Raw genomic sequence first — 15,560 nt, forward strand, 5'->3', positions numbered from 1 at the left:
TGCGTACCCGGTGGGCCGAAAGGGCCTGTTTCCACGCTGTATCTCTAACTAAACTAAACTAAACCAAACATCTGTGCAAAACAGGGTGCCAAATTAAATTAATCATTTCTGCATGCATATGATCCACATCCCCCATTCCTTGCATATCCATATACCTGAATTAAAGCCTCTTAAACGCCTCTTTTGATTCCTTCACTATCCCTGGTAGTGTGTTCCAGGCACCCGTCACTTCTATGTAAAAAAAAGACCCCCACGCATATTGTATCCTTTAAACTTTCCACTCTCACTTTAAAGTTCGACCTTCTAGTATTTGACATTTCCACCCTGTGGAAAAGATTCTACCCATTCCGGGTCTCTCATCATTATATAAATTTCTATCAGGACTTCATACGCTCCAAAGAAAACAACCCAAGTTCATCCAACCCCTGCTTGTAGCTGATAACCTCTAATCCTCTTCTGCTCATACGTGTTGACCGTTTTGGCTCAAGGAAGCAACCAAGGTCTTCAATCTTCATTGAGCCTTGTCAACATTTCCAATGGAATGAAATTTGTTCTTAAAAGATGAAAACTATGCCATAACTGAGGCAGAGTTAATAACTCTCCACCTGGGAGTTAAGAGAGCCAGAGTCATTTTGTGGAAATTGGGTTTCATTATTGGCCAGAAGACATCTTTACTTAACTCAGTTAAGCACAATAGGCCTGATGTTTGTGTGTCCACAGTGGAAACATGCTGATGTGGAATTAGGAGGTTCAAGCATTCTTTACATAGACCAACTTTTGCCAATCATACTGATGGAGGCATACACAAGGCAATGACATTATACAAACATATCAATGCCCTAATTCCCCTCCAGTCTCACCAAGTGGATTTTGATGAAATAAATTGTTACTTTTAGTTAAGGACACCGATACAAATCCTTGCGTTAGTCTTGCATCAACAGTATCTCTGTTTAAAAATATTGAGTTTTCCTTCTATGTTTTGGCGTAAATTATTTTTGTGGATTTACCGTGATCTGGTTTCCCCCAATTAGTGGCAAACACCTGAATACAACGCCATCGAAAATGCACAACAACTTTCTGGATTCTGAGCTGCTAAAATGGTAACTCTTACTGAGAAGGTGTTTACTATCGAGAAAGTATGTGTGGGATTGCTGCTAATTCCAAAGTGATTTCAACTGATTTAGGATTAAATTCAGGCGATGTGCAGAAAAGAATCTTTGCTGCTTGAGGACTGAATTTAATCCTAAATCAGTTGTTTGAATCACTCAACTCCTATAGGGACTTAGTATAATTTAAAATCCAGCGAGTGTTAAAATGAATACCTAACTGAATTTGAATGGTTGAAGATAGTGCATGGTCTTACCTTGATCCTCGTGCTTTTCCTCTTGGATTTCTTGCTTCCGAACCAGTTCAGCCGGGGCTCCAGGGAGGCAGATTGCTGAGGTCTGACAGAGATGACTGAGTCCACCATCTCGAGGTAGTGTGAAACTGCGTGGTTTACCCCCTCCAACGTTGGCCCCTGGCCACCGTTCGCCCTCTGCCAAAGGGAATGGTCCGTAGTGATCCTGGATCTGGCACCGCTGGGCGGGTAAGGTTGACAGTCTCCGATGTTCCGGTGTTGGTAAGCCCGCTTCGCAAAACACCGAGTCCTCAAGGGGAAGAGTCTGGAGATAGTGCAGCCCTGAGCTGGTGAGTGGAGTCTCTATTAGGTCTTGCCACGAGCGGCGTTCCCAAGCCCCTGGTTTACGGACAGGTGATTCCGTGCTTGCTGCAGGCTCCGGCCGGGACTCCTCATGGGACGAGTGAGAATGAGACGTCTCCGTCGAGGAAAGTCTGTTGTGTTTAGGCTCGAGATATGGACTGGCACAGTTCACCTTAAAACATGATAACATAATGGGCCAGTCAGTAAACGTAAACATTGACTTTGATTTACGCAGGATTAAATCATTGAAAATAAGGTCAAACTTCACAATAGGTTTGTCTGAAGAAGGGTCTCAACCCGAAACGTCACCCATTCCTTCTCTCCCGAGATGCTGCCTGACCTGCTGAGTTACTCCAGCATTTTGTGAATAAATACCTTCGATTTGTACCAGCATCTGCAGTTATTTTCTTATACTACAGGTTTGTCCACTTACAAACAAGGATTATTATCACGTCCTAATTGGCTGATATGTGTAGGAACTGCAGATGCTGGGTTAAAGCAAAGATAGATGCAAAGAGCTGGAGTATCTCAGCAGGTCAGGCAGCATCTCTGGAGAGAAGGAATGGGTGACGTTTCGGGTCGAGACCCTTCTTCAGACTGAAGAAGCGTCTCGACCGAAACGTCACCCATTGGTCATTATGTTATTCAAGTCAAGTCAAGTCAAGTTTATTTGTCACATGCACATACACGATGTGCAGTGAAATGAAAGTGGCAATGCCTGCGGATTGTGCAAAAAAAAAATTACAGTTACAGCATATAAATTAAAGTTAGTACAGAGAAGACAAAATTTAGTCCCTGGAGTTATAATAGTTAACAGTCCTGATGGCCTGTGGGAAGAAACTCCGTCTCATCCTCTCCGTTTTCACAGCATGACAGCGGAGGCGTTTTCCTGACCATAGCAGCTGGAACAGTCCGTTGCTGGGGTATATTGTACATATTGGTCGTTATGTTATCATTTTAATACTGAAGAAGGGTCTCAACCCGAAACGTCACCCATTCCTTCTCTCCAGAGATGCTGCCTGACTCGCTGAGTTACTCCAGCATTTTGTGTCTATCTTCGGTGTAAACCAGGTTCTGCAGTTCCTTCCGACACAGTGAATCTGCTAACTCTTTAACATGAAGCTACAAATGAGAAGGACTTACTGAAGGCGGTCGAGGGTAGGTGTCGTAAGGAGGCGGTGGACTTTCTTGCTTGGGCGTTGATGGGGTGTCCGCCTCGTCTTGTTCACTTTCACTCCAATAATCTTTCATGATTAAAAAAATCGAGTTAGTGATTGCTTGTGCTAATTAAACGCTGTACAGTGAGAAGTACAATTTGCCATACATTTCACATTTTCTAATGCAGTTGATTTAATCTCAGCTCAAATATTTTACACACGTTTCCAACGAATACGATCATTCTAGAGTGTGTCGTTGGCAATGACAATGTACACAAGTAGACCTCAGATAATAACACAGAGGGGGAATATTCAGCCCGTTAGATTCATGCTGGCTTCCAGCAAGCAATCCAATCAGTCTCAATCCTCCTCCACTTACCTCCACCGTTGCAATTGATACCCAACAGCACGTCAACTCCCCTTTGATTGTTTACTGTTGCTGGAAATAACATTCAGATCCTTACCAGTCATTGTGTGAAACAAGATTTTCTTCTTGGCGTAGATAATATCTTAGAAATTTAAAACCCATGACAATTGACATCTTCAAAACTGTCTAAAATCTAATTCAATACTTCCTTCTCTGAAATATAATGGTCAGGAAGCAGAATGCCTTATTCAACATTTTAATATTTTCAGTTTAATATTTTAATATTTTAATATTGGCAGTTTCAGATTTAACTTGCTTTATCCTAGCTTGTTACAGCTTAGGTGGCTGGCTCCATGCCAGTTCCCCTCAGTCCGTTCTCCTTTCCCACTCTGCCCCCCCCCTAGATCTTATTGTCTTTCACATGACCATCGACTCACCTTTGGCCACTCACCACCACCAGGGGAAATTCACGGCAGCAAATCAATCTACAAGCAACATCTTTGGAGAGAAAGTCACACTGTGACAGGGAGAAGCTGCAAGCATCACATAGACTGTACTTAACCAGGCTGTCAGGATCAAACCTGGGCCGCAGCAATGATAGGGTAGAAACGCGAGCTTCAATGCCATGGTCCGGCTGCTCTCAAGGATTGGCCCTGGCTGCTAGGGTTTCCTGTGGCTCAGCGGACCCAGGGGTTGAACAGGGGGGCACAGTGGCGCAGCGGGTAGAGCCGCTGCCTCACAGTGCCCAGAGACCCGGGTTCGATCCTGGTCTGCGTGGAGTTTGCACGTTCCACCTGTGACAGAGTTGGTTTCCTCTGGATGCTCTGCTTTCCTCCCACATCCTAGAGACATGGGGGTTTGTAAGCTCAATGGCCCTCCGTATATTGCCCCCAGTGTGTCGAGAAAGTGGGATAATGTAGGACAAGAATGAGTGGGTGACCGATGGTTGGCGTAGTCTCAGTGGGCCGAATGGTCTGTTTCCATGCTGTATCTCCAAAACTGGGGTGGCATGGTGGCACAGCGGTATAGTTGTTGCCTTACAGCACTGGAGACCTGGGATCGATCCCGACTATGGGTGCTGTCCGCACGGAATTTGTGCGTTTTTAGATTTAGATTTAGAGATACAGCGCGGAAACAGGCCCTTCGGCCCACCGAGTCCGTGCCGCCCAGCGATTCCCGCACATTAACACTATCCTACACATACTAGGGACAAATTTTACATTTACCCAGTCAATTAACCTACATACCTGCACGTCTTTGGAGTGTGGGAGGAAACTGAAGATCTCGGAGAAAACCCATGCAGGTCACGGGGAGAATGTATAAACTCCATACGAACGGCGCCCATAGTCAGGATCGAACCTGAGTCTCCGGCGCTGCATTCGCTGTAAGGCAGCAACTCTACCGCTGCGCCGCCGTGCCGCCACGTGACTTGCGTGGGTTTTCTCCGAGCTCTTCGGTTTCCTCCCGCACTCCAAAGACGTACAGGTTTGTAGGTATATTGGCTTGGTAAATGTAAAAATTGTCCCTAGTGCGTGTAGGATAGTGTTAATGTGAGGGGATCGCTGGTTGGTGCGGACCCGGTGGGCCGAAGGGCCTGTTTCCGCACTGTATCTTTAAAATTAACACTAAAACTGAAGGGAAGCAAGGTTGGGTTCAAGAGTAAAGTAGACGTACATTAGCACTGCTTGTGTTCCAGGAGGAGCAGGAACACTCCGTTCCAACCCTCGCAGAGAGCAGTATCCTCGACCCAAGCCACTCAATGACCTCTGGAGAGCAGGGTTAAAATCCACCTTCCACTCTCCTTCCAGCAGGTAATGCATGCTATCCCGCCTCCCGATAAATTCCAGCCCCCAGTCTGGGTGCTCTCTATCTGAACACAAGCCATGCCTGCAAATCATTTGCAGGAGTCCAGTTTATAAAAAAGGTCTGCAGAAGTTTTGAAAATGTAGAACTTGGACATCTGAGTTTCCTCTGGGAGCTTCTGACTTACCGATCCACTAGCAAAGCTCAGCCCTTTCAATAGACAATAGACAATAGGTGCAGGAGGAGGCCATTCGGCCCTTCGAGCCAGCACCACCATTCAATGTGATCGTGGCTGATCATTCTCAATCAGTACCCCGTTCCTGCCTTCTCCCCATACCCCCTGACTCCGCTATCCTTAAGAGCTTATCCAGCTCTCTCTTGAATGCATTCAGAGAATTGGCCTCCACTGCCTTCTGAGGCAGAGAATTCCACAGATTTACAACTCTCTGAGTGAAAAAGTTTTTCCTCATCTCCGTTCTATATGGCCTACCCCTTATTCTTAAACTGTGGCCCCTGGTTCTGGACTCCCCCAACATTGGGAACATGTTTCCTGCCTCTAGCGTGTCCAACCCCTTAATAATCTTATATGTTTCGATAAGATCCCCTCTCATCCTTCTTTCAACGTCGGGTCCACAACTGCACATCAAATACAAAAGTCCAAATGTATAGGTGCACACAGGAAAGCAAGGTCTGTGTGGCAAAATGATGCTCCTTTTAAATTCACCTCAACTTGGCTGATGCCAATGTGGCAGTAAATCAAAGTCGGCCGGGAATGGCTAGACTATTTTCGCACTCTTCTGCCGAGAGCACACGCAATATTGTTACATCATCCCATAAAACCAAACTGACAGGCAGAAAGAATGAATTCTCAACACACTATGTAAACGTAAGCATTCAAATCGACTGTATATATTTTTTGCTAAACCAAATCACAGCACCAAACTTGATGCAGTGATAGTTCTGAATGCACATCACTTTATTTTCTTAACGTGTGCAGCCAGACAAATGCGGAAAATCAATTGTTGAACAGCTTAATGCACTGTCGTAGTGTTTTCATGAGTTATAAGCAGCAACAAACGGCACAATCTACAGCGTCAATTGAATTTTATCTAACCCTGTAAAAAGAAAATGTTTCATGACAATGTGATAGAAATGGCTCCCTCTTTCTTTTTGAAGAAACAAAGAAATAAAAAGACATAAAGTGCTGGAGTAACTCAGCAGGTCGGGTAACATCCCTGGAGAACATGGACGTTTTGGGTTGAGACACTTCTTCAATGACACATTCGTTTTTCCGGATACAGCGAAATGCTTTGGAAGGAACCGCAGATGCTGTTTTAGAAGCTGAGAGTGTCTCAGCCTGAAGAAGGGTCTCGACCTGAAACGTCACCCATTCCTTCTACCTGGAGATGCTGCCTGTCCCGTTGAGTTACTCCAGCATTTTGTGTCTATCGACAGTGAAATGCTTTGTTTTGCATGCAACCTGGTAAAATCAACCAGCAGACCTCACCTGGACAGTAACATGGAAACATAGAAAATAGGTGCAGGAGTAGGCCCTTCGGCCCTTTGAGTCAGTACCGCCAATCAATATGACCATTGCTGATCATCCAGAATCAGTACCCCGTTCCTGCTTTCTCCCCATATCCCTTGACACAAGAGTCTGGTGCCCACAAGGTTACAAAAGTAAAGCCGAACAGACTGATTGAGGGATGGGGGGGGGGGGGGGGGGGGGGGAGGGGGGCTACAAGAAAGCTGGACAAGTAATAGGTCAGCACGGGCAAAGGAGAGATGGTTGGAACAAAGGCCAAAGATAAGCAAGGAAGGAAGGTGTGAGACAGCTTCGAAGAGTTGTGAATTGTAAAGCCAGAGGGAAGAAATTGTCGGGTGGGGTTCAGAGGCGGTGAGTAGAGGGGAGAAATAGGTAAGAGTCCAGATGGGGCACAGGGGAAATGGGGGGTGGGCGGTTTGGGGAGAAAGCGTGGTGTTGTTCTGAGAGGTTACTTTGGGAGAGAAGGGGGGGGGGGGGGGAATGTTATGAGTGGCTACCTTTGTGGAAAATAGTAATTTTAATCTAAACTATCTCGCAGGAAAACGTGGGTTGGACTGGACACCACATGCTCCCCTCAAATTCATTCTCAATGGGTTGGAGGTCTGGTTGGGTGAAGAGTAATACAGGCAACTAATGATCAATTATGATGACGTGGCATTTATAGAGTTAACATGGTAAAACAACTCAAGATGCTTCACAGGAGTATTCTGTTATCTGATTTGACACCAAGCTACATGAGGATATATTATTCCAGGTGAGGCAGAGGTTCACCTGCACCTCCTCCAACCTCATCTATTGTATCCGCTGCTCCAGATGTCAACTTCTTTACATCGGCGAGACCGAAAGCAGGCTCGGCAATCGTTTCGCTCAACACCTTCGCTCAGTCTGCCTTAACCGACCTGATCTCCCGGTGGCTGAGCACTTCAACTCCCCCTCCCACTCCCAGTCTGACCTTTCTGTCATGGGCCTCCTCCAGTGCCATAGTGAGGCCCACCGGAAATTGGAGGAACAGTACCTCATATTTCGCTTGGGCAGCTTGCAGCCCAGCGGTATGAACATCGACTTCTCCAACTTTAGATAGTTCCTCTGTCCCTCTCTTTTTCTCCCCCTTCCCAGATCTCCCACTGTCTTCCTGTCTCCACCTATATCCTTTCTTTGTCCTGCCCCCCGACATCAGTCTGAAGAAGGGTCTCGACCCGAAACGTCACCCATTCCTTCTCTCCAGAGATGCTGCCTGACCTGCTGAGTTACTCCAGCATACCTGAGGATATACTAAGGCAGGTGATCAAAAGAGTGGGGAATGAGGGCAGCTTCATTAAAGTGTCTCAAAAGGGACAATGGCCCAAGGTTTCAGGAAGGAAATTCCGGAGCTTTCCAGAACCAGGAATGTACAAATGGCCATCCTGGAATAGAATCTTTTAAAGCTGGAGGAGGTGACATACTTATGGAGGGATAGGGAACTATAGTTTAAAAATGTTTGAATCAAATCATAATCATAATTTATGAGCCAAGTATGTTTTGCAACATACGAGGAATTTGGTTTGCCATACAGTCATAACAATTGTTACTGAATAGGGAGACAGCAAAGATCAGAGAGTGCAAGGGTCGTAGTTAACAGTTACAATTACAATCACAACATCACACCGAAAGTTATTGGTGAAAAGGTCACTCTTAAATGACACACGATTAATGTACAGGCATTTTGGTTACTATACCTTGATCTTGTCTGAGTCGTTGTTCTTTTTCTGCATATCCCACTGTCGCTAATCCAAGTCTGCTCAGCCACCTGTTAATCAGGAAAACGGGCAGGAGACAGGTGATTAATGAATCCTTTGAAGATGATGTTTAGAAGTGGTAATTTTACAAAAACAAAGATGAAACAAGAAAGACATATTTTGGCTCATCTCCACTATGATTTCAGGATATACTCACAAATTGAAATAATTAATGGCTACAATCATATACTTTGTGTCTTAAAAAAAATAATTGCATCTATAAAGCACAGATGTTTTAGATGCTTTTATTTGTCAAATGCTATAGCTAAATCAACAGTTTGTACTAATAGATATTTGCCAGTCCATATCTATGGGCGGCACGGTGGCGCAGCAGTAGAGTTGCTGCTTTACAGCGAATGCAGCGCCGGAGACTCAGGTTCGATCCTGACTACGGGTGCTGCACTGTAAGGAGTTTGTACGTTCTCCCCGTGACCTGCGTGGGTTTTCTCCGAGATCTTCGGTTTCCTCCCACACTCCAAAGACGTACAGGTATGTAGGTTAATTGGCTGGGTAAATGTAAAAATTGTCCCTAGTGGGTGTAGGATAGTGTTAGTGTGCGGGGATCGCTGGGCGGCGCGGACTCGGTGGGCCGAAAAAGGCCTGTTTCCGGCTGTATATATATGATATGATATGATATGATATGATATGTAAGGGAAAGAAACAGGGGTAGGCTGTTCAGCCCTACGAGCCTGCTCTGCCATTCAATGATATCATGGTTATTCGTTTACCTAATAAAGTATAATTCAGTCATCTCAGGGCCACTTTCCTGCAAGGACCTATATCCTTCATTCACAAAGTGCTGGAGTAACTCAGCAGGTCAGGCAGCATCTCGGGAGAGAAGGAATGGGTGACGTTTCGGGTCGAGACCCTTCTTCAGATGTCTGAAGAAGGGTCTCGTCCCGAAGCGTCACCCATTCCTTCTCTCCCGAGATGCTGCCTAACCTGTTGAGTTACTCCAGCACTTTGTGAATAAATACCTTCGATTTGTACCAGCATCTGCAGTTATTTTCTTATCCGATATGCTTCATGTCTATCATGGCAATGTACCCCATGAAATGTTATACTGTCATCCAAACGTTGCTAATATTACTTAGCAAACACTAAAAGACCATGGCTGATGAGGGGGCTTGACACAATGTGCCAGGACAAATATTACATAGAAAGAAAGGAAACAACGTGCATTGAATTTGGACAGTTTGTACTTCTTTGCGAGATTTATCACCAGTTATTAGAAAGGCTTGCAGTCAAGGTTGGATGATCCAACCTACTCAATGACAACCCAATGTCCCCGTCAATGCTAAACGATACATGGAGTAACTGGGTCATTGTAACTTTAGAGAGAGTTTGGTCGAGGGTGGTAAGCGAAATGTAAAGATCAAAAAGCTCGAAAAAATCTCATTCCAGCTACTGAGACAGTTCGGTTTTAATTTATTGTCATGTGTGCTGAGGTACAGTGAAAGGCTTTTGGTGCGTGCTAATCAGTCAGCGGAAAGACAATACATGATTACAATCGAGCCATTCACAGTGTACAGATACACGACGAGGGAATAATGTTTAGTGCAAGACAGAACAGGCAGTGGCCAACTTTTTCCAATGAGAGGGCTTGCCCATTTAAAATACAGCTGCCTGACACAGATTTAAATTGTAATCCAGGGTTACTTCTGACTGGCTTGGAAAACCTGGTAAATAGAGGGCAACAGAGACAACAGCAGGATGAAGGCTGAATATCTTTATGGTCAAGAGGACTGAGCGAAGTCCGCCTTAACCAACCTGATCTCCCGGTGGCTGAGCACTTCAACTCCTCCTCCCACTCCCAGTCTGACCTTTCTGTCATGGGCTTCCTCCAGTGCCATTGTGAGGCTCACCGGAAATTGGAGGAACAGCACCTCATATTTCGCCTGGGAAGCTTGCAGCCCAGTGGTATGAACATTGACTTCCCCAACTTTAGGTCGTTCCTCTGTCTCTCTCTTTCCCCCCCCCCTCCCCTTCCCAGTTCTCCCACTGTCTTCCTGTCTCCACCTATATCCTTTCTTTGTCCCGCCCCCATGACATCAGTCTGAGGAAGGGTCTTGACCCGAAACGTCACCCATTCCCTCACTCCTAGATGCTGCCTGACCTGCTGAGTTACTCCAGCATTTTGTGATACCTTCGATTTGTGCCAGCATCTGCAGTTATTTTCCTGCACAAGGAAGTATGTAGCAGCACTCCAATATCCCTCTGCTTTACAACACTCCCCAGAATCCTACCATTCACTGTGTAGGTCCTGTCCATGTTACACTTCCCAAAATGTAACACCTTACATTTCTCTGTGTTAAATTCCATCAAACATTCCTAAGCCCACCTACCCAACCAATCCTGCTGCAATTTTTGACAACCATCTTCACTATTTACAATACCGCCCACTTTGGTGCCATCTGCAAACTTGCTAATATTGCCGTGTTTGTTCTCGTCCAAATCATTGATGTTGATGACAAACAGCAACGGGCCCAGCACCGAACCCTGAGGCACACCACTATTCACTGGCCTCCAGTCCGAGAAGCAACCTGAAGAAGGGTCTCGACCCGAAACGTCGCCCATTCCTTCTCTCCTGAGATGCTGCCTGACCTGCTGAGTTACTCCAGCATTTTGTGAATAAATACCTTCGATTTGTATCAGCATTTACAGTTATTTTCTTATATTATTCTGCCACCATCACCCTCTGTTTCCTTCCATGAAGTTAATTTTCTATCCATTCAGCTATCTCTCCTTGGATTCCATGGGATCTAACCTTCCAGAGCAGCCCACCATGCGGAACCATATCTGTGATTATGTTAGATGCTTTCTCACGGCAGCGAGAAGTATAGATGGAGTCAATTGTGGGACATCTGGTCTGTGTGATGGACGACATCCACAACTCTCTGCAATATGTTGTGCGTATTGGACAGAGCTGTACTAAAGCAAAGCTGTGATGCGACCTGACTGTGTGCCTTCATGGCGCATCTGGAGGAGTTTGTAAGAGTCATTGGAGACATGCCAAATTTCCTCATTCTCCTAAGGGAATAGAGCCGTTAGTGTCTCTGTTTGGCTGTCATTTCAATGTGATGGTTCCTGCTTTCAAGACCGTGATGATACTGCAAGCCAGATTTTCATCGAACCTGTACCTCACTGTGCTTGTGCATTTTACAATTAACTCGACTTGACATAATATATAGGTACTTTGCCAACTAAGTGGCCAGGCTTTAATTCAGAAGATGATGCTGCTTTGGGATGGGTAAATCTTTGCACTCCTGGTTAGATACTGAGTGAAATAATGGTTCCAGCATCAATTCAAAGTTTGGGAGTAATTGCAGTCGCTTAAGAGCAGAAGTGATATTTCTGAAGAAGTCTAAAGAAGGGTCTCGATCCGAAGTCACCCATTCCTTCTCTCCAGAAATGCTGCCTGACCCGCTGAGTTACTCCAGCATTCTGTGATACCTTTGAAGGAAGCTTTGGTGATTCCAAGGAGGGGAGATGGGGATCATGTGGATTTCCAGTTGCTGACTGACGAGATCCAATTTCAAGGAGTAGAAAGCTGCTTTTCATAGGAAATGCTCCTCGTCATCAATAAGCAGTCTGAATCAGTATAACCTCCTCTATGTAAAAGTCCTAGCTATCCTCAAGATAACTAACTGGAAAAGAGGAAGGGAAGTGCAAGTATGTGGCTTATACCCAAACCAAATTGTTTTGTTGCATTCCCTGCATACTGAAGAGGATAGGTGTCATCATTTCACATTCCCTCCCAACACCACACCACGCCAGCCATTGAAACTAGACATCGGCAGGTTCAAAGACAGTTGACTTTATTGTTAAATATTTTTTAGCATTTAATATGTGTGGAGGGGAATGGAGAATTAACTTTTGGGTCAAGACCCTATGTCTTTCCCCATCACCCCTTCACCTCTTTTTCTGACTATCTCCGCTCCACTCTACCAATCTGGAGGAAGGATGTCGACCTGGAACATTGATTTTGCACTTCCCGTGGGTCATGCAACAGATGTTGCCTGATCTCCTGAGTGCCTCCAGCATTGTATAGAACAACGCTGCACACAAATGTGCCCCTCGACCCACGATGCCCTTGCCAACCAGTGCCAGTTTAAGCCGTCTGAATTAGAGATGGTCTGTGGTCTGCAACATGAACTCTTCATGCCCTTTCCACAGATGCTGCCGAACCTGCTAGGTGTTCTCCTAATTCTTTGCTTTTGTCTCATATTTTCAGCATCTGCAGGTGTTTTTGACTTTCATCCTGCTCGGCTCAATCAAATAATAAATGAATGATTGCTCATTAAACCTCCCACAGCATTTGACATGACCATGATTGCACATAACCAGTAGAGCAAAGTATCTTTTTGAATCGTTCACATTAACAAGATCACATGAAATAACATTTTCACAGACGATGTTAGCTGCTGCAATTCAATCCCATGGCTTGAAACGATCAGTTGAGTCCACTGATGAATGATAGTTTTATAGTAGCCTTTCATCTGACATTTTAGGATCAGTTAGTTACCTTAGATTAGAGAAATGCCTTGAGATTTGTGACTACGAGCCACTTCTTGGAGATTAAATCCAGCTATTTTGTGTCAAATGCAAGGCAGTTTAATTTTTAGTGTATTTTCCCCTGGATTGGTTGACTGAATTTATTTCTCTTTATTAGAATCTTACAGTGCTCCTGGGAAGATATGCAATGGGTATATTATGAAATCTACACAGCCACATAACGGCTTTGACACTCTCCTAACACTGATGAATGTAAGTATTTTGCTTCTGCTTCCCAACAGTTGTCATTCTACAGTAGTTTGTCATTTACTGGCTCTATTTTGCTCTGCATGCTTTCAGCCGGGCAAAATACGTCCATTTTTCTTTCCTTTCCTTGCTTGGCTTGTAGGAACAAATCACCTCTTGAAATGCTCATAAGGTCACAAGTGATAGGAGTAGAATTAGGCCATTCGGCCCATCAAGTCTACTCCGCCATTCAATCATGGCTGAACTATCTCTCCCTCCGAACCCCATTCTCCTGCCTTCTCCCCTGTCACCCATACTCATCAAGAATCTATCTATCTCTGCCTTAAATATACCCAGTAACTTTGCCTCCACAACCTTCTGTGGCAAAGAATTCCACAGATTCACCACCCTCAGACTGCAGAATTTCCTCCTTATCTCCTTCCTAAAAGAACGTCCTTTAATGCTGAGGCTATGAACAAGGGGTCACAGTTTAAGGATAAGGGGGAAGTCTTTTAGGACCGAGATGAGAAAGATTTTTTTCACACAGAGAGTGGTGAATCTGTGGAATTCTCTGCCACAGAAGGTAGTTGAGGCCAGTTCATTGGCTATATTTAAGAGGGAGTTAGATGTGGCCCTTGTGGCTAAAGGGATCAGGGGGTATGGAGAGAAGGCAGGTACAGGATACTGATTAACCAACTTGGTTAATACATGCTATTCAGTCATCTATTTGCACACCAAACTGACAAACATCAGTGGCATTTACTGAGTAGGTCAGGCAGCATCTCTGGAGAACACGGAGAGGGGACATCTCAAGAAGAGTGCTGACCTGAAACGTCACCTGTCCATGTTCTCGCTGGAATTTAGAAGATTGAGGGGGGATCTTATAGAAACTTACAAAATTCTTAAGGGGTTGGACAGGCTAGATGCAGGAAGATTGTTCCCGACGTTGGGGAAGTCCAGAACAAGGGGTCACAGTTTAAGGATAAGGGGGAAGTCTTTTAGGACCGAGATGAGAAAGATTTTTTTCACACAGAGAGTGGTGAATCTGTGGAATTCTCTGCCACAGAAGGTAGTTGAGGCCAGTTCATTGGCTATATTTAAGACGGAGTTAGATGTGGCCCTTGTGGCTAAAGGGATCAGGGGGTATGGAGAGAAGGCAGGTACAGGATACTGAGTTGGATGATCAGCCATGATCATATTGAATGGCGGTGCAGGCTCGAAGGGCCGAATGGCCTACTCCTGTACCTATTTTCTATGTTTCTATGTTTCTCTGACCTCCAGTCCTAGACTCTCCCACTAGTGGAAACATCCTCTCCACATCCACTCTATCCAAGCCTTTCACTATTTAGTATGTTTCAATGAGGTTACCCCCTCAACGTTGTCTATATCTGGGCATTATTATTCAACACTCACCCCCACAAGAAAGGAGTATTGGGGCCGTGCAACATTGCCTGCTTTTTGCACACATTCACCTTTTTGTCTTTTGCCTATCATATGCAATCATATGGGCACAAATTAAACATTGTGGGTAGGACAACCAAAATATTCTCCACTCTACACCAGAGCAAGACACATTTTAAGGTGCAGATTGGTTAAGACAAATAAATGGGGGGCAGACTACCTTTGCCTTAGGGACAGTCCATGGCCGCACCAGATAGTGCTGATTTAAAAATTTTTTTTTTTAGAGATACAACGCGGAAACAGGCCCTTCGGCCCACCAGGTCCGCGCCACCCATCGATCCCCGCACATTAACACTATCCTACACCCACTAGGGACAATTTTTACATTTTGCCCAGCCAATTAACCTACAAACCTGTACATCTTTGGAGTGTGGGAGGAAACCGAAGATCTCGGAGAAAACCCACGCAGGTCACGGGGAGAACGTACAAACTCCGTACAGTACAGCGCCCGCAGTCAGGATCGAACCTGAGTCTCCGGCGCTGCATTCGCTGTAAGGCAGCAACTCTACCGCTGCGCCACCGTGCCGCCCCCACTGTGATGACTCACAGTTCCATGAGTTTCAATCCTGAACTCCGGTGCTGTCTGTGTAGAGTTTGCGTGTTTTGCTCCTGCAGGTTTGTAGGTTGATTATCTCCAGTGTAGGTGGACACAAGGGAACGTTAGGGTGAAGTTGGCAGACAGGAGACGGGTGTAGGGATGCCATTCACGGGATTGTTTCGAGAGCTACACTGCCTCCTTCTACGTTGCAATGAAATATATGAAAACAAATCACATCTGGGATGAAGGGAACTTGGATTTAAACAGGGCAGGTCGAGAAGGATGTGCACTTGTGGAAGTAACAGCAACTTCTTCAACTTCAGAAGAAAAGCGGTTGTAGACAGGGCTGTAATTTGTCCGAATGGCATGGCCAAATGTTCATTTGTTTGAGAAGAGTTTTTATTTTTAGCAGAATTGAAGGATGAGGGTGGGGGGGGGGGGCAGGAAGGGATGTTCATATGTGATCAGAGC

The 15,560-nt window shown here is 45.3% G+C and overlaps 1 protein-coding gene across 14 annotated transcripts in view; it reads right to left on the reverse strand.

Moving 5' to 3' along the window:
- cnksr2a (connector enhancer of kinase suppressor of Ras 2a) overlaps window positions 1–15,560 on the reverse strand; it is a 473,672-nt gene that overhangs the window by 66,380 nt on the left and 391,732 nt on the right. For all 14 annotated transcript variants that reach the window (XM_078408943.1, XM_078408946.1, XM_078408945.1 and 11 more), the window contains 3 exons: window positions 8,291–8,361; window positions 2,846–2,946; window positions 1,364–1,874 (listed from right to left, as the gene is read on the reverse strand). In XM_078408943.1, coding sequence (XP_078265069.1) covers window positions 1,364–1,874; window positions 2,846–2,946; window positions 8,291–8,361 — 683 coding nt within the window. The remainder of the gene's footprint in view (window positions 1–1,363; window positions 1,875–2,845; window positions 2,947–8,290; window positions 8,362–15,560) is intronic.

Source organism: Rhinoraja longicauda, chromosome 12 (assembly GCF_053455715.1).
Source record: "Rhinoraja longicauda isolate Sanriku21f chromosome 12, sRhiLon1.1, whole genome shotgun sequence".
NCBI lineage: Eukaryota > Metazoa > Chordata > Chondrichthyes > Rajiformes > Arhynchobatidae > Rhinoraja > Rhinoraja longicauda.